At 49.6% G+C, this 14,842-nt stretch overlaps 1 protein-coding gene across 4 annotated transcripts in view; it reads left to right on the forward strand.

Annotated features, from left to right (window-relative positions):
- Stat3 (signal transducer and activator of transcription 3) overlaps positions 1-14,493 on the forward strand; it is a 55,116-nt gene extending 40,623 nt beyond the window's left edge. Inside the window, exons 12-24 of one of the 4 annotated variants that reach the window (XM_028856799.2) lie at positions 3,429-3,458; positions 3,548-3,641; positions 3,753-3,800; positions 5,598-5,681; positions 6,354-6,452; positions 6,556-6,691; positions 7,318-7,370; positions 7,612-7,706; positions 7,820-7,959; positions 8,328-8,540; positions 11,260-11,302; positions 11,594-11,706; positions 12,282-14,493. In XM_028856799.2, coding sequence (XP_028712632.1) covers positions 3,429-3,458; positions 3,548-3,641; positions 3,753-3,800; positions 5,598-5,681; positions 6,354-6,452; positions 6,556-6,691; positions 7,318-7,370; positions 7,612-7,706; positions 7,820-7,959; positions 8,328-8,540; positions 11,260-11,302; positions 11,594-11,706; positions 12,282-12,337 — 1,204 coding nt within the window. In that variant the 3' untranslated portion in view covers positions 12,338-14,493. The remainder of the gene's footprint in view (positions 1-3,428; positions 3,459-3,547; positions 3,642-3,752; positions 3,801-5,597; positions 5,682-6,353; positions 6,453-6,555; positions 6,692-7,317; positions 7,371-7,611; positions 7,707-7,819; positions 7,960-8,327; positions 8,541-11,259; positions 11,303-11,593; positions 11,707-12,281) is intronic. The other 3 variants (XM_028856801.2, XM_028856800.2, XM_028856802.2) reach the window with 3 other exon arrangements.
- The last annotated feature ends 349 nt before the right edge of the window (positions 14,494-14,842 follow it).

Genomic DNA, 14,842 nt, shown 5'->3' on the forward strand with positions numbered 1-14,842 from the left:
GTTATAGCTCTTAGCCCTCTATCAAATGTGTAGTTGGTACAAATCTTTTCTCATTCTGTAGGCCATGACAAGTAAATATTCTTAAACTTAGCTCTTATTTGCAAATGAGGGATGGAAAAAACAGGAACTTTGACAGACATTTGACTTCAGAGATGTCTCCATTCAGGGATCTTTGTTCTGTAAACAATTGTGTTCAAAAACCTTTCAGAGACTCATCAATTTGCTTCAAATGTGAAAATAAAAAAGACTTGGAAGTATATACAGTATTAGAGCACTTCCCTAGCATGCATAAGGCCCTGGGTTCAACACCCATCCTGCAAAATTAGAGGTGATGGGGCACACCTTTAATTTCAACACTCAGGAGGCAGAGGCAGGTGGATCTCTGTGAGTTTGAGGTTAGCCAGGACTACACAGAATAACCCTATCTTGAAAAACCAAAGAGAAAAAAGAAAAAGAAAGATGTAAATAAATAAATTATACCTGCCAAGTTATATCACAGTTGAAAAAATTAAGCAAAGATAGCAAGATAATTTAGTTTTCTTCGTGCATGGGCGTGTGTGTGTGTGTGTGTGTGTGTGTGTGTGTGTGTGTGTGTGTTGTATATGTGTGTGTGTTGTATATGTGTAGAGCAGAAGTAGACATGAAGTGTCTTCCTGTACCACTGTTCACCTCATGTTTTCAGACAGGATCCCTGGACTTGGAGCTCACTCACTGGCTCGGCTGGCTGGTCAGCAAGCCTGGCATGCAGCCCCCGGCACTGGGCTACAGACACTGCTGCACCCAGATTTTGTGTGATGCTGAGGATCCACGCTAGGGTTCTCATGCCATGCAGCACGCACTCTGCCACTGAGCCATCTCCCCATCCCCGCGTCCATTCCTAAGTGTGCAGTCCGGTGGCCTGGACAGCCCCGCTGCTAAGAGCAGGTCTCCGGAACGCAGTCACTTTGCAAACCTGAAGTGTTGTCCAGAGGGCCGCTCTCCTTCAGTGTCTGACACCCACTGCTTATTCCCAAAGAGCTTTTTATTAAATGAAACTACTAGGAGGCGTGGGTATAGGAAGCTGCCTTGCCAGCTATTAAAACACAAGACGGAGTTCCAGTTGCTAAATGGGTGTGTTACCAGGACAAGAATGTGTTGATTGATCACTGTCACAAAATCTGAAGTCTAGAAATAGACTTGAGGTTAATATAAGAGGTCAGTACACGTTGTAGAGAGGGCAAGTGAGTGCTCAGCGAGTGGCGGTGGGACAGCTTGGTGCAGAGTGGAGTGAAAAGGGAGGGTTTTTCTTTTGCGGACCGTTAGCATAAACTCCGGGCATATTCACTGTATTTACATGTTAGCAAAAGCACCCAAAGAACACAAGTGCATAATGTCACAGTGGCACAGAAAAGTGACGACGCCACCACTTCAAAAGAAATTCTGACGGTGGTCTAAAGTAAACCATGGACCTACCCCATGACACAGCCATTTCACTCACAGATGTTAACACAAGAGCAATGAAAAATCCACGTGCATGTCCACTAACAGGAGTGAATGAACCGTTTGCACTCTGCCATACAGTGGAATACTGTTCACCATCAAAGCAAAGGAACTATTTTTTTTAGTTATTTATTTTTTATTTTATGTACATTAGTGTTTTGGTGCATGTATATCTGTGTAAGGGTGTTGGATCCCCTGGAGCTGGAGTTATAGACAGTTGTGAATTGCTATGTAGATGCTGGGAATTGACCCTGAGTTCTCTGGAAGAACAGCCAGTGCTTTTAACCTTTGAACTATCTCTCCAGCCCCATGAAAGGAACTATTGATAGTTGTAAAACATGAATAAATCTTCAAAGTATTTATGTTGAGTGAAGGAAACCAGGTCTCCTCCCACAAGAGTGCATACTTTACGTTTGCATGTGTATATTTCTAAAAATGCAAACAAATCTGCAGTGATAGAAAATGCAATAATGTTCTGGGGCCAGGGTGGGGTGGAGTATGGGGTTGGGGTGCATTACAAGTGAGTTTAGGGGTACTTTGGGGTGGCGGATATGTTCTGGATTATGCTGATGTTTCATTGGTGTGTGTAGCTTTTATAAACCAGTCCCATAGGTTGTACATTTAAGATTGTGCAATATATTGGTTATGAATTATAAATAAAAACTAATACAAAAAAGGGTATATAAAAAAAGAGAAGCCGGGCGTTGGTGGCGCACGCCTTTAATCCCAGCACTCGGGAGGCAGAGCCAGGCGGATCTCTGTGAGTTCGAGCCAGCCTGGCTACCAAGTGAGCTCCAGGAAAGGCGCAAAGCTACACAGAGAAACCCTGTCTCGAAAAACCAAAAAAAAAATAAAAATAAAAATAAAAATAAAAAAAAAAAAAATAAAAAAAGAGAAAGGTGATTCAGACATGAGGGAGAGCTGATCATTGGCTTGAAAATGTCATACCTGGAAAGACAGAATATTTTAAAGCTGATCAATTTATTCTACAAACCCACAAGAAGGTTCTATGTGTAAGTAAGTATATAGCAATCGAGAAGCAGTTTTATTTATTTATTTGTTTGCTTGCTTTTCAAGACAAGGTTTCTCTGTGTAGCCCTTGCTGTTCTGGAACTAACTCTGTAGACTAGGCTGGCCTTGAACTCACAGAGATCTGTGTGCCTCTGCCCCCTGAGTGATGGAATTAAAGGCGGGCACCACCATACCTGACTGAGAAGAACTTTTAAAATAGTACTCTAAAAAGAAGATAAAAACAGAGCTATCACTAAGGATGGCATAGTAGGGACAAAGGTAGCAGTGGTTACATGGGGACAGCCTTTCCAGCCATGTCATGGGAGGTGTTGAAAGTTGGCGGTCACAGCAGACCTTTACAGAAACTCCAGCGTGGCTTGGATAATGAGGAAATTTGCCACCTGTGTAACTGGAAGTGCAGTTGGGCAAGTACCTGAGATGAGGTCAGTGACTCAGACGTGTCTTCAGGAACCCCGAATCCTCGTCCCATCACTAGTGTACACCTGTAGACTGAGGTTCCCTTCCACGCTGCTCTGGGGCTGCTAGTAGCAGTTAACAAAGGCCATACGCCTTCTCACATACATCTGTGGAGCAGAACAGCCTAGGATACCATTCCCTCCTTGGTCGGATTGAGACAAGGCGGACTGCGGCCTCACTGCTCTGTGCTTCCTCCGTTCTGATGAATGTAGTGATCAGGGTTCCCTGGAGGTAGAGATGGCCTCTGCCATCCCAGGCTGAGCAGGATGGAGAGTTCTTAGGAAGGTAAAGAAGCTGTGGGGTAGACACCCAACTGAGGCTACTGCTTAAGTACATACAGAGTTTTATTTCACCCCTAAAACATAACTGGACAGCTAAAGGCATTTCCCATCAAGTAGGTTCTGGAAAGAAACGGGGTTGATGACTTCCGTTTTGTTAACCTTCATCTGTGTTCTTGACAGAGATTCTGGGGACGTTGCTGCTCTCAGAGGGTGAGTCCCGCCTCCTTTGTTCTGTTCCATCCAGCTTCATCCTCTGGCTGCTCAGTCACTCGTGTGTTGGTTTTTCTCCCATGATTCAGATCTCGGAAATTCAACATTCTGGGCACAAACACGAAGGTGATGAACATGGAAGAGTCCAACAACGGCAGCCTGTCTGCGGAGTTCAAGCACTTGGTGGGTCGTGGGGGGTGCTCCCGGGAGGGTGCTCCCCTGCACAGAGGGCAATGGCAGAGCAAGAGCTAGCGACAGCCACACATGACACTTGGCCTTTTTCCTTTCTTCCAGACCCTGAGGGAGCAGAGATGTGGGAATGGAGGCCGTGCCAATTGTGATGTAAGTTTTGTTCAGGCTGAAAACTGTCCGGAGCGTCCTCTTTGAGGAAAAGAGAGAAAGCGCTCTCTGTCTGCCCAGAATTAAAGACCTTGACCTGCTGTTTCAGCTGCTGTTTAGAAACGTCGCTCTGGGCCAGTGTGACATGCTCGGAAGTCACAGGTGCCGTGGGGTTCTCGAAGAGGAGCACTTCCCTGAGAGTTGGGGAGTGGCCCCCCTTTCAGCAGTGGGAAGTCCCTTGTTGAGCTGTTACCCACACCCATTTGGTAGAAAAGTTTCCACCTTGCCTGGGGCTTCCCAAAGTCCCTTGCTACCACCTGCCAGCTGGCTCCATTTTCAGGGCCTTGGTGAGATGGAAAGCAAGTCAGAGTTAAACTTAAGAAAACAGCACACACACAGACACACAGACACACACACACACACACACACACACACACACACACACACACACACACACACACACACGCACGCGCGCACACACACACACACACACACACACACACAAGCACTCAGGAGCTGAGGCAGGGGGATCATGAGTTTAAGATTATTCTGTCCTTCAGCACACACATAGAAGAACTGGGATTTCCTTCCTGAGAACTCATTCCTTAGTAACTCCTGTACAAAGCGAGAGGGCTGCACTGCACCCCTGCTCGTGGCAGGAAAGGCGTCACAGTCACTTTGGAAAGCAGCTCGGCATTGTAAAATGAGCATCCCCTGTGAACCAGTAGTCCCGGTCCCAGGATTATCGCTAGAGAAACCTTTGCATGTGTGCAGCAAGGACAAGGACATGATCACAGCCACCGAGTACTCTCCAAACAGCCAGATCTGAGAGCCCTTAGGGAAACAGGAGTGCGGTGTAGTCACAGCGGAATACTCTACACTGTGATAGAAGTGGGACCTGCACGTGACCACAGACCCACCTCACACTGGGGGTGGGGGGCCAACAGCTGGAACATACTAACAGTAGGACCACACATGTGTGGGGTTCACAGACACCCCGCGTAAAATGCACATGCTTGGAGAAACAACCATGAACATGGTTAGGAGGAGCTAGGAAACAATAGAGCCACAAGACACAGCAGTACTGTAAAAGGAAGGAGAAAAAAATCGCCTGGGGAATTTCAGTGCCAATGGCTTGTCCTTAAACTGGATGGTGATGTAGGCTGTGGCTCAGTGGTGGGGGGTGCTTAGCATGCATGAGACACAGAGTTTGCCCCCTAGTATGGATGGAAGAAAGGAGGGAGAGAGAAAAGGAGGAAGAGAAGAAATTCAAATAAACTTGCCTACGTGCCTCCCTCCCTCCCTCCTTCCCTCCTCCCCTCCCTTCCTTCCTTCCCTCCTGTCTGTGTTTGTGTATGGACACCCATGTGCCATGGTGTGCATGTGGAGGTCAAAGGACTACTTGTAGGGCTTTTTTCTTTTCACTGTGTGGGTCTCAGGAATTAAACTCAGGTTATCAGGCCAATGCCCTTGCCCACTGAGCCATCTTGCCGGTCCCCAAATGATAAATAAGTGGGGTGGTGTATCCTTGCATATCCATTGCTTTGTTATTCTTTGTGCCTTGAATCTGTATATTATAAAATACGATTATTTATTATGTAATACATACTAAAAGATCAGGCTTGAGGATCCTGCCCTTGAGGATCTTTGTGTTGAAGAGAGAAGGTACAGAGTTGTGTCCCTGACACTGTCCACAGCCACCTTATTAGTGTAGTGAGGCCATACATAGCATATCGCTGTCCTCTGTTGTTGCTGCTGAGAACTTGGCCATTCTCTGAAGAGGTGACTTTGCTGTTGCAGGCCTCCTTGATTGTGACTGAGGAGCTGCATCTGATCACCTTCGAGACTGAGGTGTACCACCAAGGCCTCAAGATTGACCTAGAGGTGAGTTCTGCACAGAGCCAGCCCGTGCACGTTCAGAGCGACAGGACAAAATGCCTGGTGGCATGTGACTGTTTGCTAAGCCTGTGTTTAGTTTTCACTGTCCACCTCTGAAAGTCCTTGATAGCCACCCACTGAGAAGAAAGTGTTGCTTGAGCACATGAATTGGAAATCTATCTTTAGTGACTGCTTAGAATTGATTTGATAAAGTTTGGGCAAGTGAATCTTAGTAGCCACCATTTCAGTATGCAGAAAGTCATGGCATTTAGATCTTGTTTTCCAGCCTTGATCTTATTACATTAGACCTGGAAAAGCAGGAATCCTTATGTTTGATTTCTAATACCTCAAGTTCATGGAAAGATATAGATAGATACTTTGCATTTTAGAGATTGCCTTCCAGGTCTCTGGAAAGTCAGGGCCAGGGACTAGCTTTGAGCCAGTTACATTTCATAAGTCACTGGTTATATTCAGACGTCAGTGAGTCCTGATGCCCAGGCTGATCATTCTTCTCCTCTGGTGTTGAGCTGCTTCAGTCACGCTCCTGCTTAGAGCTGGCATCTGGTGTGGCATGACTTTAATTCTAGCCTGTGGAGGTACAGGTGAAGAGGCTTTTGGAGCCGTGAGAGCCCAGCTGTCTTGCTAAGCCACTCCCCACCTGTCCCCCATACTCTACAGACCCACTCTTTGCCAGTTGTGGTGATCTCCAACATCTGTCAGATGCCAAATGCCTGGGCATCCATCCTGTGGTATAACATGCTGACCAACAACCCCAAGGTGAGTCCCCCTCTGAACACCCTCTCTGAAATCCCTGAGTCCTTGCGCCTTCTCAGCCCTGGTGGGGTCATCAGCGTTCGTTCCTCTCTCACCTTTTCAATAGAACGTGAACTTCTTCACCAAGCCACCGATCGGAACCTGGGACCAGGTGGCCGAGGTGCTCAGCTGGCAGTTCTCATCCACCACAAAGCGAGGGCTGAGCATCGAGCAGCTGACTACGCTGGCCGAGAAGCTCCTAGGTGGGTGTGTGACAGCTTCAGATGAGGGTCTGCTCTGGGCGGGTGGTCACGCGGGCAAGGTTTCCCAGGGTCTACCCAGGGCCAGGCACTGTGCCAGGCATAGCCTGGTGTTCATTTTTAGGATATGTGGCAGGGATCGGGAGGGCTTTTTTTCTTGATTGCCTTCCCAGGCACTGCTCTGACTAACCTATTTTAGTGTGTGTTAGAAGATGGGTAAGAGCCCATTTCTTTAAGAAGCCATAGATGATAGTTTAAAATTTTTTCTTTCCTTTAAAAAAATCCAGTCTAAAAGTAGCTTTGACCTGTGGTGCTACCAGATACAACCTTCTAACCCCAGCTGTCAGCTTGTTAGCGTGTGACAGTGGTCCTCAGAACACACGAGGCAAGGAAGAGCAGGAGCCCAGGGGGGCATCGGTGCTGGGCTCCTCCAGGGTCAAATGCTGGGGTCGGATGTGTGTGGGCATGTTTGTGCACATGGACACACACATACACACACGCACATGGAACTGTGGCACCCTGCAAGTACATAAAAGCAAATAACGGGACAAATGTTTGCAAATCATCCTTGAGAAATGAAACCTCTAACCAAGGCTGAAATTCCTCTGTTGATCTTCTCCCTCCTCCAGGACCTGGTGTCAACTACTCCGGGTGTCAGATCACATGGGCTAAATTTTGCAAAGTAAGTGATCTTGTTGATTCCTATGGTTACCTCCTGGGAGGCAGGTCTGGAATGTTCATTTGTCAGGTGGTTCTGGGGAGGGGCATGGATACTGAAAGTCTCGGACCCCCTTTTCCAGCAGCTAGTAAGAGCTGCCTGAGGATAGAGGAGCCTGAGGACATGGGCAGAGTACTGAGGTTCAGGAATGATAGGGCTGGAATGGATGGTGGTGGACTTGGCTCTCCCATTATTCTTTCTCCAGGAAAACATGGCTGGCAAGGGCTTCTCCTTCTGGGTGTGGCTAGACAATATCATTGACCTTGTGAAAAAGTATATCTTGGCCCTTTGGAATGAAGGGTAAGGCGGAATGAAACTTGGCTGTACTGTGTGACCAAGTAACCTGCTCCCAGCAAGCCCGTGACAGGAACAACCTTCTTAGCCCAAACAACTTTGGTTTTTCTCGGCTCCAGGTACATCATGGGTTTCATTAGCAAGGAGCGGGAGCGGGCGATCCTGAGTACGAAACCCCCGGGCACCTTCCTGCTGAGATTCAGCGAGAGCAGCAAAGAAGGAGGGGTCACTTTCACTTGGGTGGAAAAGGACATCAGTGGTAAGACCTTTCACCTGCCCCTCCTGTCTCCCTTGCGCCACCTGGTGGCCACTGCCAACACCTGGCTGCTCCTTGTTCTGTGTACTACTGCCCCCTGGAGGGCAGCGAGGGCCTGTGCCTCCTCCTGAAGGGCTGGCCTGCCCATTTGTTTACTCCATTGGCTAATATTCACGTAGAAAAGTGTGATTCGAATCTTATTTCCACATTCCCTTTTCTACCTACCTTGTTAATACATCTGAGGCAAGTGTTTGGCCTGCGATCCAGCTTGACAGCTTCTCTATAGCCAGCCTGGACACCGCCACAGTTCTAAGCCACTGGGTCTCCAGCACTTGACTGGCATAATCTTTCCTTCCCATGTCCCATGACAGGCAAGACCCAGATCCAGTCTGTAGAGCCGTACACCAAGCAGCAGCTGAACAACATGTCCTTTGCTGAAATCATCATGGGCTATAAGATCATGGATGCCACCAACATCCTGGTGTCCCCATTGGTCTACCTCTACCCTGACATTCCCAAGGAGGAGGCATTCGGGAAGTACTGTCGACCAGAGAGCCAGGAGCATCCTGAAGCTGACCCCGGTAGTTGTTGATTTTCCATGGTTCTGGTTTTGCTGTTAGGGAAAGGGGGAACAGTGCAGGTCCTTGGAGGAGAGACAAGGACATGACCGGGTGTCTTAGGGTGGTGAGTCCTGAAATGGAAGAGCCGTTTATTGGGTACTTTGACAGGGTGACTGACGGGATTTAAGAGAAGAACAGAATCAGGCCTCACAGGAGTTGTCAGTCTGGAGATGAAAATAGAAACACACACACACACACACACACACACACACACACACACACACACACTACACCCCCAAAACATCAGGAAGAGAAAATGAGGACAATTCTCTGATGCTTCTTACACGGTGGAGTCCAGAAGACGTGAGGCAGATTTGAGTCCCGTATGCTTCGCTTTCATGTGTTAGCACTGCCAGGCAGTCTGAAGAAAGGCTTGCTGGGACAGTGGCTGTTAGCAGCCTGGGGTAGAGTTCACGGCAGAGTGGGGAGTGTTGGGGTTGCAGGAGATGATGACTGGAGGGGATGGGGAGCTGGCATTTAGAATGTACAGCTGTTGAAACAAGATGCATTTTACTATGTGGGAGTGCGTGTGACTGTATACATTATACAAAAAAACAGAGATGATGTTGAGTTAAATCTGGAGTCCGTGGGGCTGTCCCCAGCATGAAGAGGCAGGGCTGTCTGGTCTCAAGCCGTTAGTACTTGCTGCATCGACTGTCTTCTGTCTGCAAGCTGGTGAGGAGGCTGCTGTGTTCATTTGTGTTTTCTGTGACTGTTCTTAATCATCGCGCCATGCCGAGCTCTGTAATGAGATGTGTGAGTTGGCCTCCTTGCTCTGGCTACTTTTCATCAACTGCTTTTGTCCATGGAGCACCCGTGCACAAATGTGCCAACTCTCGCCGGCTCTGTCCTCAGCGTTCTCCGAGGAATGTCCAGTTCTCAGGCTGGAGGAGCCGGGCTTGTCGACAGTTACTTCCCTTCCCTTTGTTCTGGTGTTGAGTTCTCTTCATTCTGTGGAGGAGTTCAGCTCTTACTTCCTGTCTGTCCCTTATCTCGGCCTCCACCTTGCCTTCAGTTGGGAGATCTGTCTATCAGCCTTTCTCACACTCCTCTTTGTCCTTTTCACAGAGGACCTTGAAGTCCGCGTGCTGCTGATCCTTTTGACTAATTTGCTTCCAAGACCCAGGCCCTTGGTCTGAGGCTGTCACCCCTTCCCATCTCTGCTGTAGCTGCCTAGAGACGTGTTCCTCAGGGGCAAGGCACTGAGCATGAGAAAGGAGTCCCTTACCTGAGGGGCTTGCCTGTGAGCATAAAGAGGGAGCAGTGGGGGCTTGGGAGCCTGATGAAGGGTAGGAGGTTCCGATGAGCCCCTCGGAGAGGTGAGCTGGGATGACCACTTCCTTTCTACTGCAAGAGGACTATGGTGTAGACATCGCTCAGCCTCTTCCCAGGACTTCCTTGCCTTCCTCTGGAGGGGTTTTGAGTAAGTTCAGTCATAGCTTGTCCAGACCCAGACAGGAATCAGCCATGTCTTCCTCTTCTCTCTTCTCTTAGTTCTGTGCTCCACACTCCCACCTCAGGCCCAAAGGACTTCTCAGAGAACGAAATTCTCTCTCTCTCTCTCTCTCTCTCTCTCTCTCTCTCTCTCTCTCTCTCTCTCTCTCTCTCATGTATTGTGTGTGTGGGGCTCTTGTTGGAGGTCAGAGGACCTTGAGGGTCCCAGCTCTTTCCTCCCATTGTGTAGATCCTGGGGTTGAACTCAGGTCCTCAGGTTTGGAAACAGCAACGTTAGCACCTCGCTATCTTACCCAACTATCTTACCCTTACCTCTGTCTCTCGGGGAGAGAGTTCTCATCCTAGAGAGCTCTTTGGACCAGGACAGTTGGATTTGTAGACGCACAATTGCCTCAGGAATTCCTTTGGCTCTATGCTAAGTTACCTGTTTCTTGGCCAAAAATGAACCTGGATTTTCACGATGGCCGCTTTTCAATGGCTTCTCGCTGCTTGTAGGCCCCGGGGTTATGTCTCAGCTTTTCTCAGCCTACCCACACTGCTCCAGGCCTGCCCCATGCTTTGTTGAGCTGAACTCCCAAGACTTCAGGCCAGTGCCTCCAGGGCTTTGCCTAACATTTCAGTCCTCACATTTCCAACATAAACGGCAGAGATGGAAGACAGCCAGACCCGCCTCTCCCTCCCTCCCACACATGAGAGAGAAGGTGCCTTGGCCAGGTCTCCTGGCTGTTGCAATGGACTCAGACCCGGCTGTCCTGTCTTCCTGGTGGCTGGGATGTGGTTGCTAGCTTGCAAGTGGCTTTGGAGCCTCCAGCATTGGCCATCTTTGTCCTCTTAAACATTCGGTCCTGTTGGTGTCCGGCTGGTCACCTGGTCAATTCACAAGCGTGATCAGGTCACAGTAGAAGCCTAGAACCACACAAAGGTGTCGAACACTCAGGCAGGGTGGGAAGGAAGCCTAAAGTTGGCGGCAGGCTAGGTGTAGGTACAGGTAGGCAGGTGTGCCCAGAAGTTCTGCAGCTGTGGAAAGCATAAAACTTCAGACTGCGAGTACCTTGGCTGTCACGTAGGTAGCACGTGCTGAGGGAGGGAGGACAGCCCTAAGAGGTGGACAGGTGTCTGGACAGTCTCTGTGTGAGGTTGGCTCCAGCCATCTGGAGAGCCAGGTGGACCTCTTGCACTGTTCCCAAAGCAGCTTGCCCTCAGTTAAAGCCCGGTTTCCTCTCTGCAGGTGCCGCCCCTTACCTGAAGACCAAGTTCATCTGTGTGACACCGTAAGTGACTTCCCTTCCCAGTTTGCATTCATTTCTACTGTCCTCAGTTGTCCCCAGGAATAGGGAGGACGCGGGGTCAGAGCCACTGTGAAGGGCTGGATGCTCCTGGGCTGCTTAGTGCTCAGAGTGACCTACTTTGTGTGTTTAAAAAGCTTGAGTTTTTATTTTTTTTTTTCTGTTGGAGACCAGAGTTTGATGGCTTGTGTGTGTGTGTTTTGTTCTTTTTTTTTCCCCTCCATTGTGTCTCGTCAACCCGGCCCTTCCCCCTCCTGCCGCCCCCCTTTCCTACAGAACGACCTGCAGCAATACCATTGACCTGCCGATGTCCCCCCGCACTTTAGATTCATTGATGCAGTTTGGAAATAACGGTGAAGGTGCTGAGCCCTCGGCAGGAGGGCAGTTTGGTGAGTGTCTGGAGAGTCAGGCCCTTGTCTGATGCCTGCCTGTACAGACAGAGCCAGAGCTGGCCGGCCGGCTCTGCTGGTTGGAGTCAGTTTTAGAGCCATGCTGCCCTATAGAAATGGATGGCACACATGTGTCATTTTCCAGCAGCCACAGTAAAAACAGTGCAAAGTGGCAAGTGACATTAATGCCTTATGTAAGCAGCACACTATCACATTAGCATCTGAGGAGAAGTCCTCAGACTATTTCTCCCTCTTCCCTCTCCTACTGAGTCTGTGACGCCTTGATTTAGACTAGTTTCAGGTGCTCAGTGGCTATGTGCAGTTAAGGCCATCACTACCAGGGCAGCCTCAGACCTTTGAAATAGAGTCGGGGCTGAAGTGGTGACTGAGCTCCGCTTCTACAGGGCAAGGCCCTGTAAGGAGCAGGGAAGCCTGCCTTTTCTGACCTTGCCTGGCCCCGAAGGGACAGGAGACTGGTTAACAGTAGTGCCGAGCCCCCTGGCAGAGGGATGGGGACTTCTGTAAGCTGGCTGCGGTCAGGTGGCTGAACTGGCATTGTCTCTGTGTCCCCGCAGAGTCACTCACGTTTGACATGGATCTGACTTCGGAGTGCGCTACCTCCCCCATGTGAGGAGCCTTCACTGGAAGCTGCAGAGATGACTGAGGCTCCTGCCCCGGCTTCCACCCTTAAGCAGTCAAACCCAGATCATCTGAAACTCCTAACTTTGTGGTTCCAGATTTTTTTTTTTTTTTTTAATCTCTACTTCTGCTATCTTTGAGCAATCTGGGCACTTTTTAAAATAGAGAAACGAGTGAGTGTGGGTGATGTGCTTTTATGTAAAGAGGAGAGGAGTCTCTGAGTCTGTGATGGGGGATGTGAGAGCGGGAGGCTGGAGGGAGAAAAAGGAAATGCCTTGTGTTCTGTTCCCCACCCTCCTTTCTCAGCAGCTCACGCCTCGGCGGCGTTTGTTTGTTGTTAGACAAGTGCCTCCCGGTGCCCATGGCATCTTTTGCCCATTTCTGTGAGCGGACCCCCCAGGCTGCCTGCAGCTGAGGACTCTTGGCATTGCACTTTTAACCTTGCTAATGTCCAAATAGAAGATAGGACTAAGCCCATAGGTTTCTTTTTAAATTAAAAAAAAAAAAAAGTAATAAGAATGAAAGGGCAAACCACACAGAGATAGCCTAGCCCTTCTGTATCAGAGAAGACATTAGCTCACAGCCTCCTTGGTGCTTTAAGCATATGAACCCTGAAATGGTTTCAGATGAAATCTTTAAAAGACATCTGAGGCTGTGGCTTGGCCTCTGGTTTGAACACGAAGGTTAGAGAGAACCTAGATATCCCAGACTCTTCATAAACTGGGTTTTTTGTTTTGTTTTGTTTTGGTTTTTGGTTTTTTGGTTTTTCGAGACAGGGTTTCTCTGTGTAGTTTTGTGCCTTTCCTGGATCTCGCTCTGTAGACCAGGCTGGCCTCGAACTCACAAAGATCCTCCTGCCTCTGCCTCCCGAATGCTGGGATTAAAGGCCACCACCGCCCGGCCATAAACTGGGTTTTATTTACCCAAGAGTATGCTCGCCTGTGGGAGGGGTGAGGCCAGGCGAAGGGCACTGAAAACCTCTGTCGCCTGCCTGCCCTCCCCCAAGACTCCGGACCCTGTTTCAGGGTCAGTCTGTCCTGTGGGTGCCTTACTGGGCCTAGGATCAACCTGGCTCCTTTCCCACTTGACCTTGCTAGTGGCATGTCTCCTTCCCATGGCCACAGGCTCCTGCCCTGCTTGCACTGGGAATCCTGGTCTCAGGACCTTGTGACCAGAGAGCCTGAGTTACAGGTTTGAATTGATTTAGACTACGGGTCCTCAGCAAAGCTCAGGGATTAGGGTCCTTATTCTGTTTGCTTGGTTCCCAGGGGTGCCTGTAACCACGGGGCAAAAGCTGACTGATAAACTCCAGGCCTGCCCCTCAAATGAGGGGTGTACCCTTGGCCTCCCCTGAGACCGGCGGTTGTCTGCTCCCCATTGGGGCCCCAGGTGAGGTGGGACAGGTGCCTCCACCTGCCGTGGCCCTCATATCACCTGCTTGCCTCAGCCACTCAGCTAACCTGCTCTGACACAGGGGCATGGCTACATTTAGTGACTCAGAGACCCATGCTCAGCTGACCAGTGTCTGGAATTCTGTTTGTTTCACTCAAATTAACCAGTGTCTGAATGAAGGGGTGAGAACATTGTCTCCAAGACAAACTGCTTGCCTTGGCTGCCCCTGGCCTTTTGCTTTGAGACAGTTATTGCTCGCCCTCCCCCAGCAACATTCTTAGTAGACAATAAGCTGAACTCATAAACTGAAAGGGTGTTTAGAAAGGCAAGGCCTGGACCTACTGACAGCTTAAATCCTGGGGACCCAGGGAGCAAGGGCTCGGGCTTCTCTGGGGCAGGGGTTGTAAAGTTCCCAGCGCTGGGAAGTTACCTGGGTAGCCTGAGCTAACCACCTGTAGTTACAGCTCCAAGGAGAACAGAAACTGGCCCGGTGGAGTCCTCAGAACCGCCCGCCCACTTTCGCTCCCCTGACCCTGCCTGTCCCCAGCCTAGCCCAACCATGCCTGCGGATTGCTTGGCCTCTCTGTACAGTGGTTTGTAGTCTATCCTGGCCACTGTGTTCAAATTCCAATGTATACTTTCTAGTGTAAAAATTTATATTATTGTGGGTTGTTTTGTTGTTGTTTGTTTGTTTGTTTTTTGTATATTGCTGTAACTACTTTAACTTCCAGAAATAAAGATTCTATAGGAACTGTCTGGTGGAGTGGGGGGCTGGCTGGCTGCCTGGTGGGACTGCCTCTGCCTGGCTTGTGCTCCGTCTGAGGAGGCCTTCCTCTCCTCTCGGGTGGAGCACATGAGCGTGGAGGGAGGAGCCCCGTTCTGGGGCTGAGGTTCTGCTTGCTTCTCATTGCCCCCACCCCATCTTCTGTCAGCCGCCCTCCTCCAGAGGAGGCAACCTAGGAGCCAAGGGTCATAGTCCGGTGGCAAGAGCGTGTCAGAGTGGCCTCCTCCCTCTGCCCTCCCAAAGCTGCTGTGTTTGTTCTGCAGGCAGATAAGCTGCCTAATGGAGGGTGGGAGGGTTGGGGGTAGACCCAGGCCTCTCCTT

The sequence above is a fragment of the Peromyscus leucopus genome, chromosome 8b (genome assembly GCF_004664715.2).
Source record: "Peromyscus leucopus breed LL Stock chromosome 8b, UCI_PerLeu_2.1, whole genome shotgun sequence".
Lineage (NCBI taxonomy): Eukaryota > Metazoa > Chordata > Mammalia > Rodentia > Cricetidae > Peromyscus > Peromyscus leucopus.